This window comes from Camellia sinensis, chromosome 3, assembly GCF_055761805.1.
Source record: "Camellia sinensis isolate YWXY chromosome 3, ASM5576180v1, whole genome shotgun sequence".
NCBI lineage: Eukaryota > Viridiplantae > Streptophyta > Magnoliopsida > Ericales > Theaceae > Camellia > Camellia sinensis.
In genome coordinates, this window is record NC_138963.1 from 179,631,727 (window position 1) to 179,653,650 (window position 21,924).

Here is a 21,924-nt window from a genome sequence, read left to right on the forward strand (position 1 = left end):
CACTACGCCTCCGTTTGGGAAGTGGGTTGGCTTTTTGGCTTTTTGGTTTTTTTGGCTATTTTAGCCTGGGCTTAAAAGTTTGGTTTGGGAAGGGCTTTTTGGCTTTTTGGCTTTTTTGAGTTTTTTTGTGAGAGAAGAATGTAATGATTATGGGTTGGATGTGATGTTTTGTTTGTTATGGCTAAAATAGCCTATTTTGTTTTTTGTGACTAAAATAGCCAAAAAAGCCTACAAACCCACTTGCCAAACACAGGCTACAAAATCATAACAGTATTTTATTTATATTTTTTTCCAGAGAATTTTTTAGTTCTAAAGAAATGCATGGAATAAAGATTAGGCACAGAAAGATAGAGCTGAATCTTGTGTTGAGAGTGCAATATTTTTCTAGTCATATTGACGAACTTTTCTCCATAGAACCTTCTTCAAATTTGATACCTTCAACTTAATCTCAATTCATAATATAAATAAATTTAAGTCTATACACAATTTGAATCTGGACTCAATAAATTAATATCAAAATCATACTATTTAAACTTGACCTGATCAAAAATTGTTTGAGATTAATTTAAATGGTAAACAAATTAAATCTTGACAAAACTCAAACCACAAGAATGGTCATCAAACATATACACAGCCCTTTAATGAAAAAAAAATTAAGAATGGAAGTGCTCTTTCTCATGACAATAGGAAGGAATCATATAGGGGCATGGACACTTTCTGCTCGCCTCCCACAGCTGTAAACTCCTTAAGCTTTATAACTCATTCAAGCTTCTTCACTTCCAAACCATCTTCCCTACACCCCACATGTCTCAAGCACTACAATGGTACTTTATATTTTAGGCAAAAATACTTAATGTTTTAGACAAAAAAATTTAGTATGCATCCTTTTAGTGCGCATTATGGGTCGGGTTGCAAATGAACTGAGCCGAGCTGAGTTTTGCTGAGTTTGAGCTCGGCTCGTTTACTTATTCAGCTCGTTTATTGAGCTCGAACTCAACTCAATAAGGAATTAAGTTAGAGCTCGGCTCGGCTCGTTAATATTAATGAAACCCGAGCTCGGCTCGGCTCGACTCGAATAATTTTTTTTAATATTATTTAAATAAAAAAATATTATTTATATATATATATATTATTTAATATATAAATAATATATTTATTATATAATTTAAATAAATATAAACAAGCCGAGCTTGCGCAAGCTCGAGCTTGGCTCGTTTACTAACCAAGCTTAATATTCGAGTTCAAATTTAGCTCGTTTACTAAACGAGCCGAACCGAACCGAACCGAGTCGAGCCCTTAACAAGCTGAGCCAAGTTCGTTCATGAACAATTCGATTCATTTGCAATCCCAATTATGGATATCTCTTTCAGGTACAACACGATGCGTTAAAGTTATGATTCAATCACACTGTATCGTAACTCTAATGACTTGTTAAATTATAACTCTGATGACTCTCATTGAAAAGGTAACGATCGATCCTTGATGGTGTCATTTGTAATCAAGTTGAAGTCCTGCAATTTATGGTTGCCCATTCCAACAGAGCTACCATTTATGTGTCACAATGAACATTTTATATTGTTGAACAAACTAAGAAGATAGCTTTTGTAGCATATGGGGGTGGGTAATTGAGAGGGAATGTTATGAATATTGGTGTTGTGCACAAAATTACAAATCAGCTGAAGATAAAAAATAAAATAAAAAGCCAGTACACATGCCATTCTGGAAAAGCAAACATTAGAAATCTTTTTTAAGTGGCTCTCTCAGGCATAGCTGATGCTTAAACTTTTCAATTTTACATATTTTTTGTGATTGCTAATAATAAACACTACTTAAAAACAATGTCATACTAGTAATTAAAGAAGACACTTTGGAAAAGAAGATTGATTCCAACTTCCTACTGAGCCGCCTCCACCCCCTGATGATATAAATAATAAAAAGAGGGAGGAGAGAGAATATAGTAGAGAGCCTCCTCATGGAAGGTCCCAAACAAAAGCAGTTAAAGTCTAGTCTCAACTCAAAGAGGAGTGGTGGGTAGGGGCCATCCCTCGTGCTCTCAATTGCATCACATCACTCCCTTTATTATCCCATGCTCACTTCAAAAATAAGACATTAATATTTTTTAGATATTAAAAAAATATTTAAAATTTTAAAATATGTCAATTAAATTTATTTTAAGTAAAACTCATATCAAATTAAGTTTAAATTTAAACGATCAATTTAAATCCTTAACAAATAGTGATACCGTTAAATACACGATTGTTAAGTTATTAATTCACTAAGATCATGCAGAGTGCAATATATAACCAAGCTAATCTATGAGCTTTTCTAAAATTGATTCTAACTTTACGTAAAGAAATGAATTGATTCTAATCTATGAGCCTTTTCTAAAATGAATTCTAACTCTTTAAAACAATTGAGTGTCACTGTGAGCCTTAAGAGGGGGTGATTTGGTAGTTGTGGATAACTCTTGGGTTGTAGTACCACGCCATCACCATGGCATAACTGTCATATGGGCTCACAAGTTGAGGACATCATTGGATCATGAAACAATGAATGTGGGCAGCTGGGCCTCAACTTTTTCATCTTTCTTTCTTTATTTTAATTTTGTTTGGCAAGGTAATTAAAAAACCAAAGAAAACAAAAAAGTAGAGGCCTAGAAAGAAGCACTCTCTTGTGACCCCATAGTCCAAAGGCAGCAAAAAGGAAGTTGGAAAAAATTTAACATACAGATGATAAAGAGGAACACAACACACACATAAACAAAAGTAGCAGAGGAAAGCTGTCAACACACACAGCCAGCCTTCATTTCTTTTTAAAAAGCTAATCCAAACACACCCCAAACCCCAAAGATCACAAGCACAAGATCTGATATTCTCTGAATCAAACACATTGACACACACTGACAGAGAAGAACAAGAAGAAAAAGAGAGAGAGAGAGAGAGAGAGAGAGAGAGAGAGAGAGAGAAAACACCATGAAAGGCAGAGAAAACAAAGGCCCTCCTTCTGCAGATCTCTTGGTCTGTTTTCCTTCTAGAGCCCACCTAACCCTAATGCCCAAACCCATCTGCAGCCCTGCAAGACCATCTGAATCCAACAAGCGTCACCACCTCCACCACCACCACCACTTGAAAAGGTCAAGCAACAGCAGAGGAGGTGGTGGTGGTGGTGGAGTCCAAGCCAGCCCTCTCTTATGGGCTAAAACCAAGTCCATGGGCTCAGACATATCTGAACCCACATCACCCAAAGTTACCTGCGCCGGACAGATCAAAGTGAGGCCCAAATCAGCCAGTTCTTGCAAGAATTGGCAATCAGTTATGGAAGAGATTGAAAGGCTTCACAATGATAGAAAACAAAAGAAGAGAGCCAATTGGGTCGAAGCTCTCGGAATCAAGAAAGATGTAATGCATTTCTTGACTTGTTTACGGAGAATTCGCTTTGATTTTCGATGCTTCGGCACATTCCCTGCTTCGGACATAACCTCTGATGATGAAGATGATGACAATGATGAAGAAGAAGATTGTTCACAAAACCAAGTCAGCAATGAGAATGAGAGTTCAAGAACTGTCTTCTCTAAATGGTTCATGGTTCTACAAGAAGATCAAAACAAATTAAAGAATGAGTGTACCAAAGAACAGAGTAAAGAGATAAACGAATCCGATAAAGAAGAGACTGTTGCTCCACCCCCAAATGCTCTGTTGCTCATGCGTTGTAGGTCTGCTCCTGCTAAAACCTGGTTAGAAGAGAGAAAAGAAGAAGAAGATGAGAGTGGAGAGAGAGAAGAGGAAGTAGAAAAGAAAGGAAAGTTGGGTATGGAGGAAGAGAAGAATAGTAAGAGCTTGGCAGTGCTGATGAGATGTGACACTGATTTCTACAAATTATCATCTGATATTGCAAAGGAAACTTGGGTTGTTGGTGGTGTGAGAGATCCATTATCAAGGAGTCGAAGTTGGAAGAGATGATAGATAATATATAACATGATGATCAAGGTGATTGATTGCTCTGTTTTGCCATTTTTTCTTTTCTTGTCACTCTATAATTTTTATTTATAGTTCTTTATTTTTTTTTATTATTTTCAGTTGTTTGAAATGGTCTGGCTTGTGTGAGAAATCCTCCTAATCAAGCTACCATTTAGTGATGTAGGTTACATTTTTGTTTTCTTAATTGTGCTCTGTTTTGTCAAATGTATAACTCTGTGTACAGCTTGTGATCTTTCCTTGGAAAAGATTTTTGCTGCCCATGTATATTTTTATTTTCTTTTATAGAGTGTTAATGCACCATGTATTTCTCAAGAAAATCTATGCATGAATTGGACATTTTGGGCCTCTATTGGTGTACAATTTTGGTTGCTCCTTCACTTCATAATGAAATACATGTCTGAACCATACCAGGTTTGTTATCATTTTTTATTTTTATTTGGATACGTAACGATCGTAATTTGCCTCTTGTTTCAATATGCGGTCTATGTAATTTTAATCGTATCAAATTTGTCTTTTAAATCTTCATAGTGTTTCAATTTAATTAAATTGATAACGTTCTTTGAAAAATTGAATTTATATCAAGGGGTTCATAATCAAAAAGTGATTGAGGGATTTGACTTTTAATTTGAAATGATCTATTCCTTTTGAATAAATCATTTTCTCTTTAATTTCTATTAATATTCTTAACAGATGTTATTGATTGAACTAAATGATATAATGTGAATAATTAAACAGAAAATTAATACAATTAAAGTTACATGGATCAAAATATAAAAATCATAAAAATTATATGACAAACTATTACTAAAAACTATTAGCAATTTTTATTTTTATTTTTAAAAGACATGTCGCTTTTTAAGAACAATACCGAGCAAACTCCTTAGCCATCTCATTCTTGAACTTGTTAAATTTATTGGGGATGTGAGCTTAGCTCCAACCTTTCTTGGGGGTGTTTAATGGTTCATTGGGCTCTCCAATTTGTAGCATAAGATTTAGAATAAATACAAACTCTGATGGCCTAGATCTCGGCAGGGCTGGAGCTCTGGCATGTGCCTAACAAACCCTAGCACATAGCAACAAATTGGAAAAAGACACGCATACATGCGCAGGGTTACCAAATTTGGATTTGATTTTGATTTTGATTCACCATCCTAACTTTTCAAAATATTCAGGCCTCGTTTGGGAACAGGCTAATTTAGTAACTTTTTGGCTATTTGGCTAAAAAAGTAGGTAAAAAAAACTTGTATGTTTGGGATGACTTTTTGGCTAATTACGAAAAGATGTGCAAAAAGTAGAGAGAAAAGAGAATCTTTGACTTTTTGGTATGGGTTGTTGGCTTTTTGGCTAATTTAGGCCTCGTTTGGCAAGAGGCTATTTTAGTCAATTAGCCAAAAAGTTACTAAATTAGCCAAAAAGTCAACAACCCATACCAAAAAGTCAAAGATTCTCTTTTCTCTCTACTTTTTGCACATCTTTTCGTAATTAGCCAAAAAGTCATCCCAAACATACAAGTTTTTTTTACCTACCTTTTTAGCCAAATAGCCAAAAAGTTACTAAATTAGCCTGTTCCCAAACGAGGCCTTAGTAACTTTTTGGCTAATTGGCTAAAATAGCCTCTTGCCAAACGAGGCCTCAAAATAAAAAATATAAATTTGTATAAAATGATGTGGTTACATACGGTGGGCTTCTATCACTTCAAAATAAAGAATTTGTAGGATGACTATTAATTGTAAAAATATCATTTAGTGTAACGTGAATTATAACCTATATCTAATTTGAATACAATCCACACATTTTAAATTTAAATTTTTTTTTAATTATTTTCGGATTACTTATCATTATTGTACTCAGCAGCATAATGTAGCAATGAAGAATTGAGGTAGAAAAAGCAGTGAACAGGAGCTTTCTTTTAGTTTCAAATGGGTTATTATGATTTACATGACTTTGGTGGTGCAACATCATATATTTCTCTCTCATGGTCATATATTTAGACTCTCTCTCTCTCTATGAATTTCTTCCCAGTAATTCCAGGAAGGAAATCACGTGCAAGGAAAAAAGAGTATGGTGCTTGTAATAATGGTTAGGTAGATGATTGTGTCTTCTTGCGTCTCAATTCTTCTCATTTAATTAAGCCCCCATAAAATTAGGGTAATTATCATGCTCCCATTTTTTCAACTCACATTTTGATTCCAAATGGGATTTTCAAGTCATTTCCAAACGGAGAGGCGATCAGGTGCAAATAGGATCCATCATAAACAACTCAAATGATGGAGTGAGTAGCTGTAGACACTCTATTTTTGACAACTCTTAAGACTTGGGCGTTTCAAGTTGATCATTCGATGATGAAAGTTACAATGTACAAACGTTCGATTTCTTTAGCAAGAAGAACTTCTAAATCCCAACCTTACACCCCATTTTTGACCAAAACCATTTTAGATCTTAAAACCCACTTTTTCAAAATATTTTTCCAAATGTTTCTACGATGTTCCGAGGCTCGCATTTTATTTAAAACATTGCACTTTTCGATAAACCGAGTAAGGACAAAGTGGAAATAAATGAAAAGAATTTGAACTCTTTGAAAATCTTTAAAAACATCTTATTTATAGGTTTGAAGTTGAAGGAAATAGGAAGGGAGGGAAGAAAACTAGTTGGGAAAAAAGTTGGGCATCAATCCGTTAGGATAGAAATGAGCAGCCTTCACTAAACTAGGCATAACTCTTTGTACACTTAGAATTTAGATATGAGGGCACCATCATTGGAAAGTATACTTCCGGGACTTCAATTTAGACTCAAGAATGACTTAAAACCAAGTCTGGATGATGGAAATATGCCCATTTGAAATCGGGTTTGAAAACAGATTTTTGTCTGGCCGGCCACTAGTGGCTTGCTGCCCCTTTTTAGTGGCCTGCCAGCCACTTGTGTCAAAAAATAGATTTTTGCAAATATTTGTGCCAGCTGTCCCCCACAGGTGCATGCACAGCACTAGTTTCTCATCTACAAATATTTTTGACTGAGTAACTTGTTTTTTATATATACTTGACCACCCCTCTTGAAATTAGATTAGAAAAAAATTCTTAGACAATAACTTGAATAGCACTCTCTCTCTCTCTCTCTCTCTCTCTCTCTCTCTATCTTGTAATCTGCACAATCTCTCTCTACACTTCCTAATCCAAAAATTTAGCTCTTTTTGCTGAGGTTCTTGAGCTCAAATCTCAACTCTTGAGAGTGAGAACTGTGGGTTTGTTAACAAAAGAGTTACCTTTCTTTAAGAGGTATAATTTTGGGCATCTCTACACTACTTCTTTCCTATATTTTCTTACTGTTTTTTTTAACTATTTTTATGGGTTGAAACTTGTGATTTAAGGCTATTAAAAGTAGATGGGTTAATCACCATTCTTTGAACCTTATCTCCTAAGCCTTTACACTTGTATTTCCCATCTCTTCCTCAACTTTTTTTTGTGCTTTTTACCACTGATTTTCAGAGGTTTTTAGAGGCTAAAAATATGATTTTGAAGTCCCAAAAATGGAAGGGTTAGCCACCCCTCCTTTGATTTGTTAACTAGTTTAAATTCTCTATTGTTTTAGCTTACTCATTTAGCTATTTTTACCTCAATTCTAGCATTATTTTGAGCTAACTTAGGACTGTTTTTATGTGTTAGTTTCATTTATGCTTTGTATTGCGTGCTTGTAGTATAATGGTCCTCATAGGCTTGGTAGTCTAGGCCTTAGCTACCAACCTATTTGAGTTGATAGCATTTATTTCTTGCTTTTCATACTTGTGTTCACCTCTAAGCATCTTTGCAATCTCCCTCATTTCTTGACTTTTTCTTTTTGTTTTGAGAGTTGCTCCAAAAGGAGTGTTGTTTAAGTTTGAAGGGTGATATTGTGCTTAATGGTTTAATCCCTTTGGGGGTTCATTGCTAACGGCACAATCTCCCTCTCATGCCTAAAAAAACATTTGGTTTGGTACTTCCCTCCTTTAATGGACTTAAAGTTCATTATTGGACTTAATTGACTAATGAATGGAAGATAATTTAAGAAGGGGTACTCAATGGTTTGAAAAATGAAACAAGATAATAAAATGGCTTGGGTTCAATCGGACGTTAATTGAATCTATTGAGTCTTGAGTCGTTTCATACTTGTTAATGATGAACATGGTTCAAGAATCAATGTCAACCATTTTCCTTGATCAATCCATGATAGGGGAGGAGGTTTTGAGAGTCTTTTATTGTGCATTTATCGAAATTACATCCCTTGGTTCATAAGTCATCACGCAATGAAATTGCATCGATTGATGGCTTGCGAATCAAGCCTACCTCTCCTTTGAGCTGTTTGATGATAAAGAAAGACAGAGTGGACAAACATCCCCTGATAATGCTTTGTTTGTGTTCTGTTTATTTTCTATTGCAGCAGGAGAAATCCAAAATCAATGGCCGGCAGGCCACTATTAGTGGCCGGCCGACCACTACTTCTGGCCTGTTGGCTACTTTTTCCAACAAGGCAGTGTACTGTTTCCTGCAGAACATGGTGGAAACTGAGGTGAAAAATCAGTGCAATCTCCTGACTGTGCAATAGAAGCATTCCAGTGGCAAAACAGATAGCATTTTCGGAGTATCCATGCATAAACCATCCCTCGATTCTCGAGATCCATTAAAATAATGTTGTAATAGTAGTATGTTATACTTAAAGTAGCAGACTTGTAACTAATTAGTTTGTTTAGTTAGAATAGCTAGTTAGTTGTGTTGTACCTAATTAATTAGCTAAAGTAGTTAGTTAATTTATGGTGTAGTAATAATTAGCTAGTATAGTTAATTTATTTCATTTGGGTTCTAATAGATTTGTTAATTCGTAGTAATTAGCTAGGGCATTCATTTGGACCCTCTTGTGCGAGGGCCAATATATAATAATGTGTATGTCTTCCAACCCCACGTCTTTCTCCCTTTTATTTACTCTCTTATGATGGGTAGCTTAGAACATCATATTTCTTTTAACATTTCCTATGTTTGCATCCATTTGTTTGCATCCATGAGGTTCGGTTCATCATTCTAACAAAGTATTGTAGTTTACATACTTCGTTGAAAACGTGTTGAAACTGTATGCTATCAAGTTGTTTCAAATGCCATATTAGTAGCCAAGCCTATTAATTGCATATTGCATATGTTGCATTAGTCATATTTTACTAGTTAGGATCATGTATTTTTCTAACTATTTTCTCTGTTTTGGCTCGCCTCAAGAATCGGGCTAAGCTCTATTGCTTTAGCATATTGCATAAATGTGATTGTTGCTGTGTCAAGCATGATTACTATCAGGCTAAGTGCTTTAGTGCTACATCTGTCTGAATGCTTGTGGATGAAGGCTAGTTGTTCAAATTGGGATAAGTTGATGAATGTACATATGAGCCCACTTTTTTTTTAAGTGATATGTATTCAAACCTTTATTTTTCAAAACAAACATCAAAGTGTTCCAATTTTTGCCAATTAGTCTATACTTGTGTGCAACACGTAGTGAGTTTGCCTAATAAATCGGAACAAGAGCATATAATATAAATAAGATTGACATCATGATTAGTAGAGTCCGATCTTTGATCGGGCGAGTGGGGTGCTCAACTTATGACATTCCCTTCTCGTATCTAAGTTCCCGAGTTGAGACAATCTTGGTGATGACGGACATGTGGCCTTTGGCACTAGTCTCGGGTTTCCTAAATTTTCTAAAATATTTAGGTGGCGACTCTGTATCTTGCAAAGCAGTCCATTTTTGGCATTTTGATTCAAAATTGATTTTCCAGAAGAATTGTCAGATTTGGACTCATTTGTGTTTATCTATTTCACATTGCACTTGTGGAATCAGATTTAGAGCCACAGGAGTTTGAACTGCAGGGCTAGTCGTATCCGCAAGGAACATGAAAGTCAAGCTATAATTTCTGGCGACTCTGCTGGGAAATTTAGAGAACTTGACTCGAACTTCATGATGTGAAATTTTATCTACACTTATATGTTCTTTGCATTGTATTTGCATTGGTGCGCTTAGTCACTATGTTTGCCATCTGCTATTCCTGGATGATTTTCTGGAGGCTTGCCTAAAAGCTTGCCAAGAGGCTGACTGGTCGTGAGCTCTGCCATGTTGGGAACACAACCCTTAGATCTGGATTACTGCTGTATCGTTTGATCCTCCTTTTACTTTTTGGTGTTAGATGTAAGAGGTATATTAGATAGTCTTGCTAAGGTACCTTTTTTTGACCATTTGGCCTAGCTACATATAGTAAAGCTATAGTGACTGTTCCAAACTATGACAGGGTGTTCACCCATATGCAGGATTGCATGAAACCGATTGATTGAAATAGTGAAACCCTAGTTCATGCCAAAACTAGAACAAAGTAACCTTATCCCTTTTTAGGGGTGTTTTGGCTCTCTCTTAAACTGGTATGTGCTTTACAGTGAAACTGTACAGGAATGTGCATATCAGTTGCAAGGTTAGTATCTATTTTGGGGCAGAAGTTAGTGTGGAGTACAGTCACTCAGCTGTGATCATATCTATTCTAGTGAAATTAGGCTGAGGTACTGTCTATTTTCTCTTTTGTTAGGTAGTCCTGGAACCATAGCTTCAGAAGGCTCCGATATCCCTCGGGTGCTCTAGACTTGTGTCAAAAGACTTTGTTCAGGTCGGGGACCTAGATCAGGGGTAACCAGCGTTTGCTTCACTGCCGCCGGTTTCAAGACGAAGGAGGATTAGACTGAATTCACTAGTCCAGTTCCTATAGCAGTCACCCTTCGGCTCACTTATGTCTAGTCCAGTTCAGGAACAATCATTTACTTCCAGCCCAACATAAGACTAGTCACCTATTCCAATGGCATAGTATCCCCCAGCCAGTATGGAGGAACTAATACATCATTTGTAACAAACAGTCGAGACACTACAGCATGACGCAGTCCGTCAAGCTGAGGTTATGGCCAGTCAAACCGAGGTTATAACCAGGCTACAGCAGCAGTAATCGCAGCCAATAGTAGCCTCTGCATCACATGTACCCACCGCAGCTATCCCTGCTCGGTACCACTGCTAATATTGCCAATGTCCAAGAAAACCAAGGTAATCCAGCAGAGCCAATCCTAACACAAGCTTCCAAAGCACCGGTTTATCAGACCGAGGCACCATTTGAATTCGAAGTTGATCCAACTGTGCTCAAATCAACAAATTAGAGAAGTTGTTCAAGAGAGCACAAAGGGTTAACTCCATTCCGGACATAAAGGATGGATACACTGATTCTGCAGTTACATTATCAGATCAGTTTAAGATGTCGCACATTGATTGTTTTGACGGCTCTGGGGATCCAATGGTCCACTTGTGATTGTTTTCTGATATCTTGCGGCCGATGGGCTTAACTAGACCACAGAAGCTATTTCTCTTTAGTCGCACCATGTTGGGTATAGCGGCCATTTGGTATGCTAAGTTAGAAGATTCCGTCAAACAGAGTTGGAAGGAGATGGCCGAAGCCTTCATTGCTCAGTACTCTTACAATACACAGATTGAGGTCACAACTCGTGATCTCGAGGCAACAAGACAAGAGCCGAAGAAGGGTTTCTCTAAGTTTGTGAAAAGATGAGGGCCAAAGCCTCGATGATGACCACGAGACCTTTCGAGAAGGATCAGATAAGAATGGTTGTTCAGAATTTACATGGCAAGTTGCTGCAGAAGATGATTGTTCTACCTTTGTTTACCTTTACAGAGCTTCATGAAATGAGGGTTCAAATCGAGGATGCCATCAGGCAAGGGATCATCGTGGAAGATAATGAGCCTTTGAAGAAGAATGTTGTTTGCAGTTCCAATGCTACTACCAGTGGTAGCACAGCTGTGAACTGCTCAGAAGTAAACACTGTCACCACTCCTATCAAAAACCATTTTCCTGCTAATAGCTAAAAATCGACCACTTCAACTCAGCCCCAAGCCTGAAATTTCCATTCTCTTTACATGAGTCTCTCTCAAGCCTTGAAAATGCTGCTAGCAAAAAGGCACCTAGAGCTCTTAGAACCCCGACCCCTTCCAAATCCTCTTCCATCAAGACATGACCCCGCTAAATATTGTGTTTATCATCAATAGCAAGATCATGATACAAACCGTTGCATCTGTCTCTGTCATAAGATTCAGGATTTTATTGACGAAGAGATCATAGCTCTACCAAAAAGTCCTCATACCACCACTAACCCATCACCTCCCCACCTCAACCTAATCCATTCACTGCCATCTATCTATAACCCCAGCATATACATCACCCCAGCCCGTTTACCTGAGCCTGAGGTGTTCATTCTCAAAAGCACAGACTTGTGTATGATGGATGCACTTGAACCCCAATCATCTCAAACCCATGAACCCACTATTTTTGAGCTAATGAGCATGATTGCAGATCTTTAGAGAACTGTGGCAAATCTAGCTTTTGGGATATTGGCTCCATCATCGACCACATCACATACCAGGAATTTCTTGTCAAAAGGGTCTCCAATCTTAGGACGGGCTGCATTTGAAGAAGGCCAACCCGAAGTCGTTTTAAGTCTGGGTGACGACATGTCAACAACAACTAGGTCTCGCCTTAACATAGCCACCAAATCTCTTGGCAAAACTAAAACAAGTGGCAAGAACAAGGTCAGGGCAAGCATCGATCCCTATGAACATCTTCAGTAGGCTATTGAGGTTTTGAAGGTCAAAGGGTTGAACAAATCGCAAGTGCTTAGAGTTATTACAAAGACTGTGGATAACACTTTTATCATTCAGGTTGGGGCCATTTTGAATCTGGGGCTAAACTATGAAAAGGGCTGTCATACCAGAAACACTCCTTTCAGCTCCAATCCTACACTTGTAGGAGGTCTCCTCCAAACCCAATTAATACCTGCCAACCCTTCTATCAATCCTGTCAGGATTGGTAACTGCACATTCAATCCCCTTTTCATGACCTCATCCAAAGCTCTCCAAATCCTCATAGGACAAGGCTATCTCAAAACCCTTGAGCCTCGGCCTCGGCCTCTCCCTAATCCCCTTTCAGCCAAGTATAATGCTGCCAAGTACTGCACCGTCCATCAACAAACTAGCCATGACACTGATTGTTGTTTTCGGCTTCGCCATAAAATACAAGATCTGATTGATGACAATGTTATCGCTTCACCGGGTCCTAAAAGTCTATCGGCGCTAGATCGATGAACTTGGGGGAAAATGTGATTATGTGATTGTAGATGAACCACCTGCTGATGGCGCTTTTTTTCTCCAAATATGGTGGATGGCACGCACCGTTTTAGCACTTTGAAAATGCTGTTTATTTTATGTTCAAACTTGGGTATTGAATTAGTCTTGTTGTGTTGTATTGAGTCAGTCTTGTTATGTCGGAGGTTGGTGATTTCGTGGGGTGTTAACTCAAACATCACTTCCCTATTTGTTTTTGTTTGTCTTTTCACTTTTTCTTTTGCGTCTGTTTTTACTATTGAGCCAGTTGCGCTAGAAGTTCTGAATGAAATGACAATAATTTTCACCTACTTCTCTTTGCCTTTAAATCATTGCATTGACCAAAGTTTTTTAAAAACTATTTCCAAAACTGTGATGAAAACAAAGAGGAAGGAATTCTTTGGGATTTGCAAAAATTTGATTAACTGAGAGAAAGAGAGACCTACTAAGCCCTTAATGAATGAGATCATGTCTATTAATGTGAGTATTGAGAAAAATCCTGGCTTGGTCCAAATTGGTTCTGCATTGTCTTCAGAAGAGCATAAGCGACTAGTTGCTTTATTAAAATATTTCAAAATATGTTTTGCGTGGTCCTACGAAGACATGCCTAGAATTGATCTTGAGATTGTACAGCATAGGATCACTCTCAGCCTCAAGACTCGACCCCTTTGTTTTCAAACCATGAACCTTGATTCAAAATGTTCAACGATCAACCAAAATATAAGGCTTGCATGGTCGGATTGGAAACAACACTTGAATTAGGGGCAAGAAGGTCAGATGATCAAAGGAAGCTTGTATAGCTGGATTAGAAGTAGCTCTTGAACTAGGGGCAAAAAAGGTCAAATATTCAAAACCAGGTCATTTTTTAGGCCAATGAAGATCGGCAAGAAAGCCAAGTCCCAGAATCTGAAAAAAGAAAATTTTTGCTGAAAGACAATCGAGTTCCTATCTACAACACTAGAGGCAAATTCAAACCTAATTGGATGGGCTCTTACATTATCAAGACTATTTAGTCAGGGACATAAACCATTCTTGTGGATTTAGATGGCTTAAAGATCCTACGGCCAATCAACATAGACAAGTTAAACTTTTTATCCTTGAGAGGCTTGATAGGCCGAAAACTCAGAAGGGTGACCCAAGCAAAAGTGAGTAAAAAAAAAAGAACAAAAATGAAAAAATGAAAACAAAGAAAAAATAAAAGAAAAAAAAGAAGAAAGGAAAAATAGCTCGCAAGGTTGAAAATCCAGAAGGACGGCCCTGGCAAAAGTTAGAGCGCAAAAGGAGAGTGTTAATACCCGAGTGCACCTTACCTGGGAACTATGTATGGCCTAATTCCCATCTTTGGGATACGTAGGCAACTTCATTCTAAAGTTCGGCCCCAACCATTTTTAACATGCTTGTCTTATCTATGTTGATTGGTTTATCCTTGTTCAAACTTGGCTATCCTATCCATATGCAAATTGGCTTATCTTCGTGCTCATCTTCGTTCAAAATCGATTGTCCTACTCCGTTAAAAGATTCAGCTGCAAGATAATTCAAGTTCAGATCTGAGGTTGTGCATCTCAAGAGTTAATTCCATGTTAGTTGAGCAATGGCCATTTGCAAACATAGTTTTTGAGGATTTTTAATGAGGTTGATTAATTTCTCGAAACTTATTCTATTTTTCCAAAACTGGATCATTTCTTAGACCCAAAAAAGGAAAATTTTCAGTGCTCACAGCCTGACTTACATGATTTCAAAGCAGAAAGTTGAACACGCATGTCAATCTAACTCTCATGGTAGTCAAAATTGTTTTAGCAAAAGTAAAAACACAAAAAAGGTCAAAATGATGAACTAGGGGGCACAATCGAATCAGGTTTTCTATCTTTTCCCCGTTGTCAGCGGACTCGCCAGAAAGGGCACAGTTGAAGCTAACAACAGAGGCCAAAAGTTCTCTCATCCTTCAAGCAACAAGGTATCGAGCCAAGTGCGAAACACGAACTAGAAATGGAGCAGAATATTCGAACCCCCTCATAAGGTCCACAACTTTCAGCTTATCCATTAACCACACCTAGGAAAGGATAAAAAATAAGAGAGATTAAAGAATAGAAAGATGTGCACTGAGAGAAAAAGTAAAGAAAAGGCTTTTCAGAGAAAAAGAGATTGAGGGCCAAAGTGATGTGAGGGCCACAAATAAGAAAAGGGCAGAAAATAATACCTGGAGAAACAGGCTCCTCGTAAACCGACAGGTCTCCCGTCGATAGAAAGCAAATATCGAAGTGTTGTGTTTGTGATTTTTGTTTTGAGTCGTTTTCATTTCGGTAGATGTAAATAGACGTGTTTAGATTGTTTTTACTTTGTTCTTCCTTTGTTGAGTCGTATTTTGTACTGTGGTCAGTCGTAGGCGCAATACCCAATTAAGAATTCATTCTTTGTTCCAATTTCAAGAAAATAAATTGTTTTGTGTTCAGAGTGTCGTGTCATTCCCAACATGTTATGCAAGACAGTATTCTTCCTTTCATAAACTACAGGGTCCAACCCAGATCAGAAGAGGAAGCAATAGAACAAGGACCTATCTGAAGCTACGTAGGTTCTGTACTGCAAAGCAAAAGAAAAGAGGAAAAATTAGAGCATTTGAGTTTGTTTCAACTTTAGCAAATTTCGAGATTGCATTCCAAATGCACCTTATCAGGCCTTGTCATTTCTTTGAAGTATGAGTGTACCTCGACCTCAAGCTCAAAACCTGCTTTAAGTCAGAATGGCAATCAAAATGCTCTCCCTGAACACCATTCCCTGCCAATGGCATCTTCGTTGTGTTTCCAATGAGTTCTTAGGAGACCAACTGCGACGATGGAAACTAGAGTTCGAATGGCGATGCTTAGAACACAAAGGTTTGAAATTTTCGAGACTAAAATTTAGTTTAAATACCCAAGGGTGTATCCTTGGCTTGAAATCTATATGACAGCCCCATAGGTTGAGGAAGCATGTATGCGCCTCAACTTTGGATACTGCACCAACCTAGTTTGTCACCCCGTTAGAGAATAGGAAAAATTGTGAATGTGATCAAGAAAAAAAACGGCATCTGTGGCTTCTATATGCAGAGGTTACCCGTTGTCAGCATTTGTGGGCCTTTGAATTGTAAGTTGAAGGTAAGAGTTCGAAGAACGCAAGGGGGAGATCCCCATTAGAGTAGAGCAGTTCATCACCACTAGCCCCATAAGTTACTTTCAAAAGCTCTGCTTCGATTGTTTGTTGCATTTTCTCAGCATCATCCACTACATTGCTTGTTACATATATCATGTGCATCTATCGTACAAACTCATTATACTTTGTGCATTTATCGTATCAGTTTAGGAACTCTTCTCACGATTTCAGTATGGTTTGAGTGTTCCATTCCTCACACAATTTCAGCATGTTTGGAATTAATCTCGGAATGCGTGGAACGCGACCCTGAGTAATTTTCTCAAAACCTCTTCTCACGATTGCAACGTGGTTTGAGTGTTCCATTCCTCATACGATTTTGACGTGTTTGGAATTTATTTTAGGACGCGTGGAACGCTACCCTGAGTGGTTTTCTCAGGACCTCTTCTCATGATTTCAGCGTGGTTTGAGTGTCCCTTCCTCACATGATTTTGACGTGTTTGGAATTTATCTCAAGACGCATGGAACGCGACCTTAAGTGGTTTTCTCAAGACCTTTTCTCACGATTTTTTCACCATTTCTCACCATTTCTCACATGATTTCAGTATATTTGGAATTTATCTCAGGATGCGTGAGGCACGACCCTAAGCAGCAGGACCTCTTCTCATGGTTTCAGCGTGGTTTGAGAGTTCTCTCCCTCACACGATTTCAGCGTGTTTGGGATTTGTTCTTCTTCCTGTCACGATTCCATCGTGGTTGGAGTATGTCACCATATTCATCTACTACATTATCCATCGCATCCATTACATCATACCATTTTATTACCTGCATTATTTCCATGTTAAGCTTAGTTTGGCATGCACTCATACCTTTCCCTCATTGAAACATGATTTTGTCATGTGTAAATACCCATGCTGCACTGAGACCAGTATTGAGGGTGTCAATACCTTTTTTGTTTTAGACGTGATATGTTTTATGTCCATGCCTTTTTTAGGTAAAATGTGGTTCAGCCTACGCCTTATTCACTACATCCATTGTATTCATTGCATCGTACTTTGTCATGTTGCATTAAGCATTTAGGATCATTACCATCCCATTGCATTGTTATTTCCGAATGCGTCTTTCCCCAACAGATCATTCTTCACTTATATCATACCACCCAATTACTTATACTCTTTCTACGAAAAACATAGTTTTGCATGTGCTCGTACCCCTTTCACGTTGAAACATGGTTCTGTTATGTATAAGCATCTATGACGCGCTGAGGCCAGTATTGAGGGTGTAGGCACTTAGCCTGTGTTAGGCGTCGTTTGGATGTGCCCACTTTTTTTCTATATAAAACGTAGTTTGATTTGCATATCCATTCCTTTATGGTATTCGTGTGCTTTGCACTGCTTGTGATTTGATTGTCTCATTACATTGTACATATCATTTGCATCTTGCTCCTGAACAACGCTGATTTGATTCATTGCAAAGAGATACGTAGGCAACCGTCGGGTTTAGGCAACTGCATTTGCATTTTGTTTGTTTGCCCAAGTCTTACAACCTTGTCAAAATGGGTCATCTTCGGGTTTTGACATTCACTCACGTCATTTCATGACTTCGAGCTCTGTCAAAGAGGGAAAACTGTAGACATCCCATTTTTGACTTTTTTTAAGACTTGGGCTCCTCAAGTTAATCACTCGATAATAAAAGTTACGTTGTGCAAATGTAAGATTTCTTCAGCAAGAAGAGCTTCTAAATCCCAACCTTACACCCCATTTTTTACCAAAACTATTTTAGATCAAAACTATTTTAGACCTTAAAACCATCTTTTTCAAAATATTTTTCCAAATGTTTCTACGATATTCCGAGGCTCGCATTTCGTTTAAAACATTGCACTTTTCAGTAAATCGAGTAAGGACAAAGTGAAAATAAATGAAAAGAAGGTGAACTCTTTGAAAAATCTTTAAAAACATTCTTATTTATAGGTTTAAAGTTGAAGGAAACAGGAGGGGAGGAAAGAAAACTAGTTGGGGAAAAAGTTGGGCATCAATCCTTTAGGATAGCAATGAGCAACCTTCACTAAAATAGGTATATGTCTTTGTACACTTAGAATTTAGATGTGAGGCCGCTACCATTGAAAAGTATACTTCTAGGACTTCAATTTAGACTCAAGAATGACCTAAAACCGAGTCCGAATGAAGGAGATATGCCCATTTGAATCGGGCTTGAAAACAAATTTTTGTCTGACCAACCACTAGTGGCCTGCCGCCCCTTTTTAGTGGCCTGCCAACCACTTATGTCAAAAAATAGATTTTTGCAGATATTTGTGCCAGCTGTCCCCCACAAGTGCATGCATGGCACCAATTGTTCCTATACAAATATTTTTGACTGAGTAACATGTTTTTTTATATATACTTGACCACCCCTCTTGAAATTAGATTAGAAAAAAATTCTTAAGGACCATAACTTGCATAGCACTCTCTCTCTCTCTCTATCTTGTAACCTGCACAATCTCTCTCTACACTTCCTAAACCAAAAATTTAGTTCTTATTGCTAAGGTTCTTGAGCTCAAATCTCAGCTCTTGAGAGTGAGAACTGTGGGTTTGTTAACAAAAGAGTTACCTTGCTTCAAGAGGTATAATTTTGGGCATCTATACACTACTTCTTTTCTATATTTTCTTACTATTTTTTTAACTATTTTTACACTGTTTTTATGGGCTGAAACTTGTGATTTAAGGCTATTAAAAGTAGAGAGGTTAATCACCCTTCTTTGAACCTTATCTCCTAAGCCTTTACACTTGTGTTTCCCATCTCTTCCTTAACTTTTTTTTTGAGCTTTTTGCCACTGATTTTCAGAGGTTTTTAGAGGCTAAAAATGTGATTTTGAAGTCCCAAAAATGGAAGGGTTAGCCACCCCTCCTTTGGCTTGTTAACTAGTTTAAATTCTCTATTGTTTTAGCTTACTCATTTAGCTATTTTTACCTCAATTCCAGCATTATTTTGAGCTAACTTGGGACTGTTTTTATGTGTTAGTTTCATTTATGCTTTGTATTGCATGCTTGTAGTATAATGGTCCTCATAGGCTTGGTAGTTTAGGCCTTAGCTACCAACCTATTTGAGTTGATAGCATTTATTTCTTGCTTTCCATACTTGTGTTCACCTCTAAGCATCTCTGCAATCTCTCTCATTTCTTGACTTTTTCTTTTTATTTTGAGAGTTGCTCTAAAAGGAGTGTTGTTTAAGCTTGAAGGGTGATATTGTGCTTAATGGTTTAATCTCTTTGGGGGTTCATTACCAACAGCATGATCTCCCTCTCATGCCTAAAACAACATTTGATTTGGTACTTCCCTCCTTTAGTGGACTTAAAGCTCATTATTGGACTTAATTGACTAATGAATGGAAGATAATTTAACAAAGGGTACTCAATGGTTTAAAAAATGGAACAAGATAACAAAATGGTTTGGGTTCAATCGGACATTAATTGGACTCATTGAGTCTTGAGTTGTTTCATACTTGTTAGTGATGAAAACGGTTCAAGAATCAATGTCAACCATTTCCCTTGATCAATCTATGATAGGGAGGAGGTTTTGAGAGTCTTTTATTGTGCATTTATCGAAATTGTATCCCTTGGTTCATAAGTCATCACGCAATGAAATTGCACCGGTTTATGGCTTGCGAATCGAGCCTACCTCTCATTTGAGCTGTTTGATGATAGGGAGAGGCAGAGTGGACAAACATCCCCTAAGAATGCTCTGTTTGTGCTTTGTTTATTTTCTGTCGTAACAGGAGAAATCCAATATCAGTGGCCGACAGGCCATCTTTACTAGGTGGCAGGGCCATTATTAGTGGGTGGCCGACCACTTTTTCCAACAAGAAAGTGTACTGTTTCCTACAGAACAGGGCAAAAACTGAGGTGAAAAATTAGTGCAATCTCCTGATTGTGTAACAGAAGCATTTCGGTAGCAAAACGGAAAGCATTTTTGGGTGGAAATCCACATCCATGCATGAACCGTCCCTCGATTCTTGGGATTCATTAAAATAATGTTGTAATAGTAGTATGTTGTACTTAAAGTGGCAAACCTATAACTAATTAGTTAGTTCAGTTAGAATAGCTATTTAGTTTTATATTGTACTTAATTAATTAGCTAAAGTAGTTAGTTAATTTATGGTGTTATAATAATTAGCTAGTATAGTTAATTTATTTCATTTAGGTTGTAATAGATTAGTTAATTCGTAGTAATTAGCTAGGACATTCATTCGGACCCTCTTGTGCGAGGGCCAATATGTAATAATGTGTATGTCTTCCAACCCCAAGTATTTCTCCCTTTTATTTACTCACTTATGATGGGTAGTTTAGAATATCATATTTCTTTTAGCATTTTCCATGTTTGCATCCATTTGTTTTGCATACATGAGGTTTAGCTCATCATTCTAACAAAGTATTGTAGTTACATACTTCGCTGAAAACATGTTGAAACTGCATGCTATCAAGTTGTTTCAAATGCCATATTAGTAGCCGAGCCTATTAATTACATATTGCATGTGTTGCATTAATCATATTTCATTAGTTAGGATCATGTATTTTTCTAACTATTTTCTCTGTTTTGGCTCGCCTCGGGAATTGGGGTAAGCTCTATTGCTTTAGCATATTGCATAAGTGTGATTGTTACCATGTCGAGCATAATTACCATGAGGCTAAGTGCTTAAGTGCTATATTTGTGGATGAAGGCTAGTTGTTCAAATTGGGATAAGTTGATGAATGTACATATGAGCCTACTTTTTTTTAAGTGATATGTATTCAAACCTTTATTTTTCAAAACAAACATCAAAGTATTCTAATTTTTGCCAATTAGTCTATACTTGTGTGCAACATGTAATAAGTTAGCCTAATAAATCGGAACGAGAGTATATAATATAAATAAGATTCATATCATGATTAGTAGAGACCGATCTTTGATCGGGCGAGTAGGGTGCTCAACTTATGACCTTCCCCTCTAATATCTAAGTTCCCGAGTCGAGACAATCTTGGTGATGACAGACACGTGGCTTTTGGCACGAGTCTCGGATTTCCTAAATTTTTAAAAATATTTAGGTAGCGACTCTATATCTGGCAAATCAGCCAATTTTTAACATTTTGATTCAAAATCAATTTTTCAAAAAAATTGTTGGATTTGGACTCAATTGTGTTTATCTATTTGACATTGCATTTGTGGAATCAAATTCAGAATCACAGATGTCCGAACTGTAGGGCTAGTCGTATTCGAAAGGAGTACGGAAGTCAAGCTACAGTAGCTTATTTGCATTTGGGAAAAGAATGAGTGAGAGGTGGTCATATAGTTGATTGTTAAGTTTATAAGCCAACAATTAGATTGTTGAATCTCTTCTAATCATTAGTCATCTTATTATAGGGTTATATTAATTGGTGAGAAATCATCAAATTGTAAGCAGCCTCTCAGATGTGAGAGATTAGAGGTTTGGGTTTATTTCGAATTAGGCTCGGATTAGGCTTATTAACTGTTGACTTTGTGATTGATAGGCCCAACCCAGTATTTGTATTTGGGCATATTTTGACTCATATAATGATGGTTAGTATCAAACTAAAGAGAATTTCATTATGATAGTACAGAGAGAGAGGGGAATC

The 21,924-nt window shown here is 37.4% G+C and overlaps 1 protein-coding gene across 1 annotated transcript; it reads left to right on the plus strand.

The window, feature by feature from the left end:
* Positions 1 to 2,440: 2,440 nt before the first annotated feature.
* LOC114315501 (nucleolar GTP-binding protein) lies at positions 2,441 to 4,322 on the plus strand. Its single transcript, XM_028262116.2, has one exon. The coding sequence runs from the start codon at positions 2,973 to 2,975 to the stop codon at positions 3,957 to 3,959; it is 987 nt and encodes a 328-aa protein (XP_028117917.2). The 5' UTR covers positions 2,441 to 2,972; the 3' UTR covers positions 3,960 to 4,322.
* Positions 4,323 to 21,924: the final 17,602 nt, after the last annotated feature.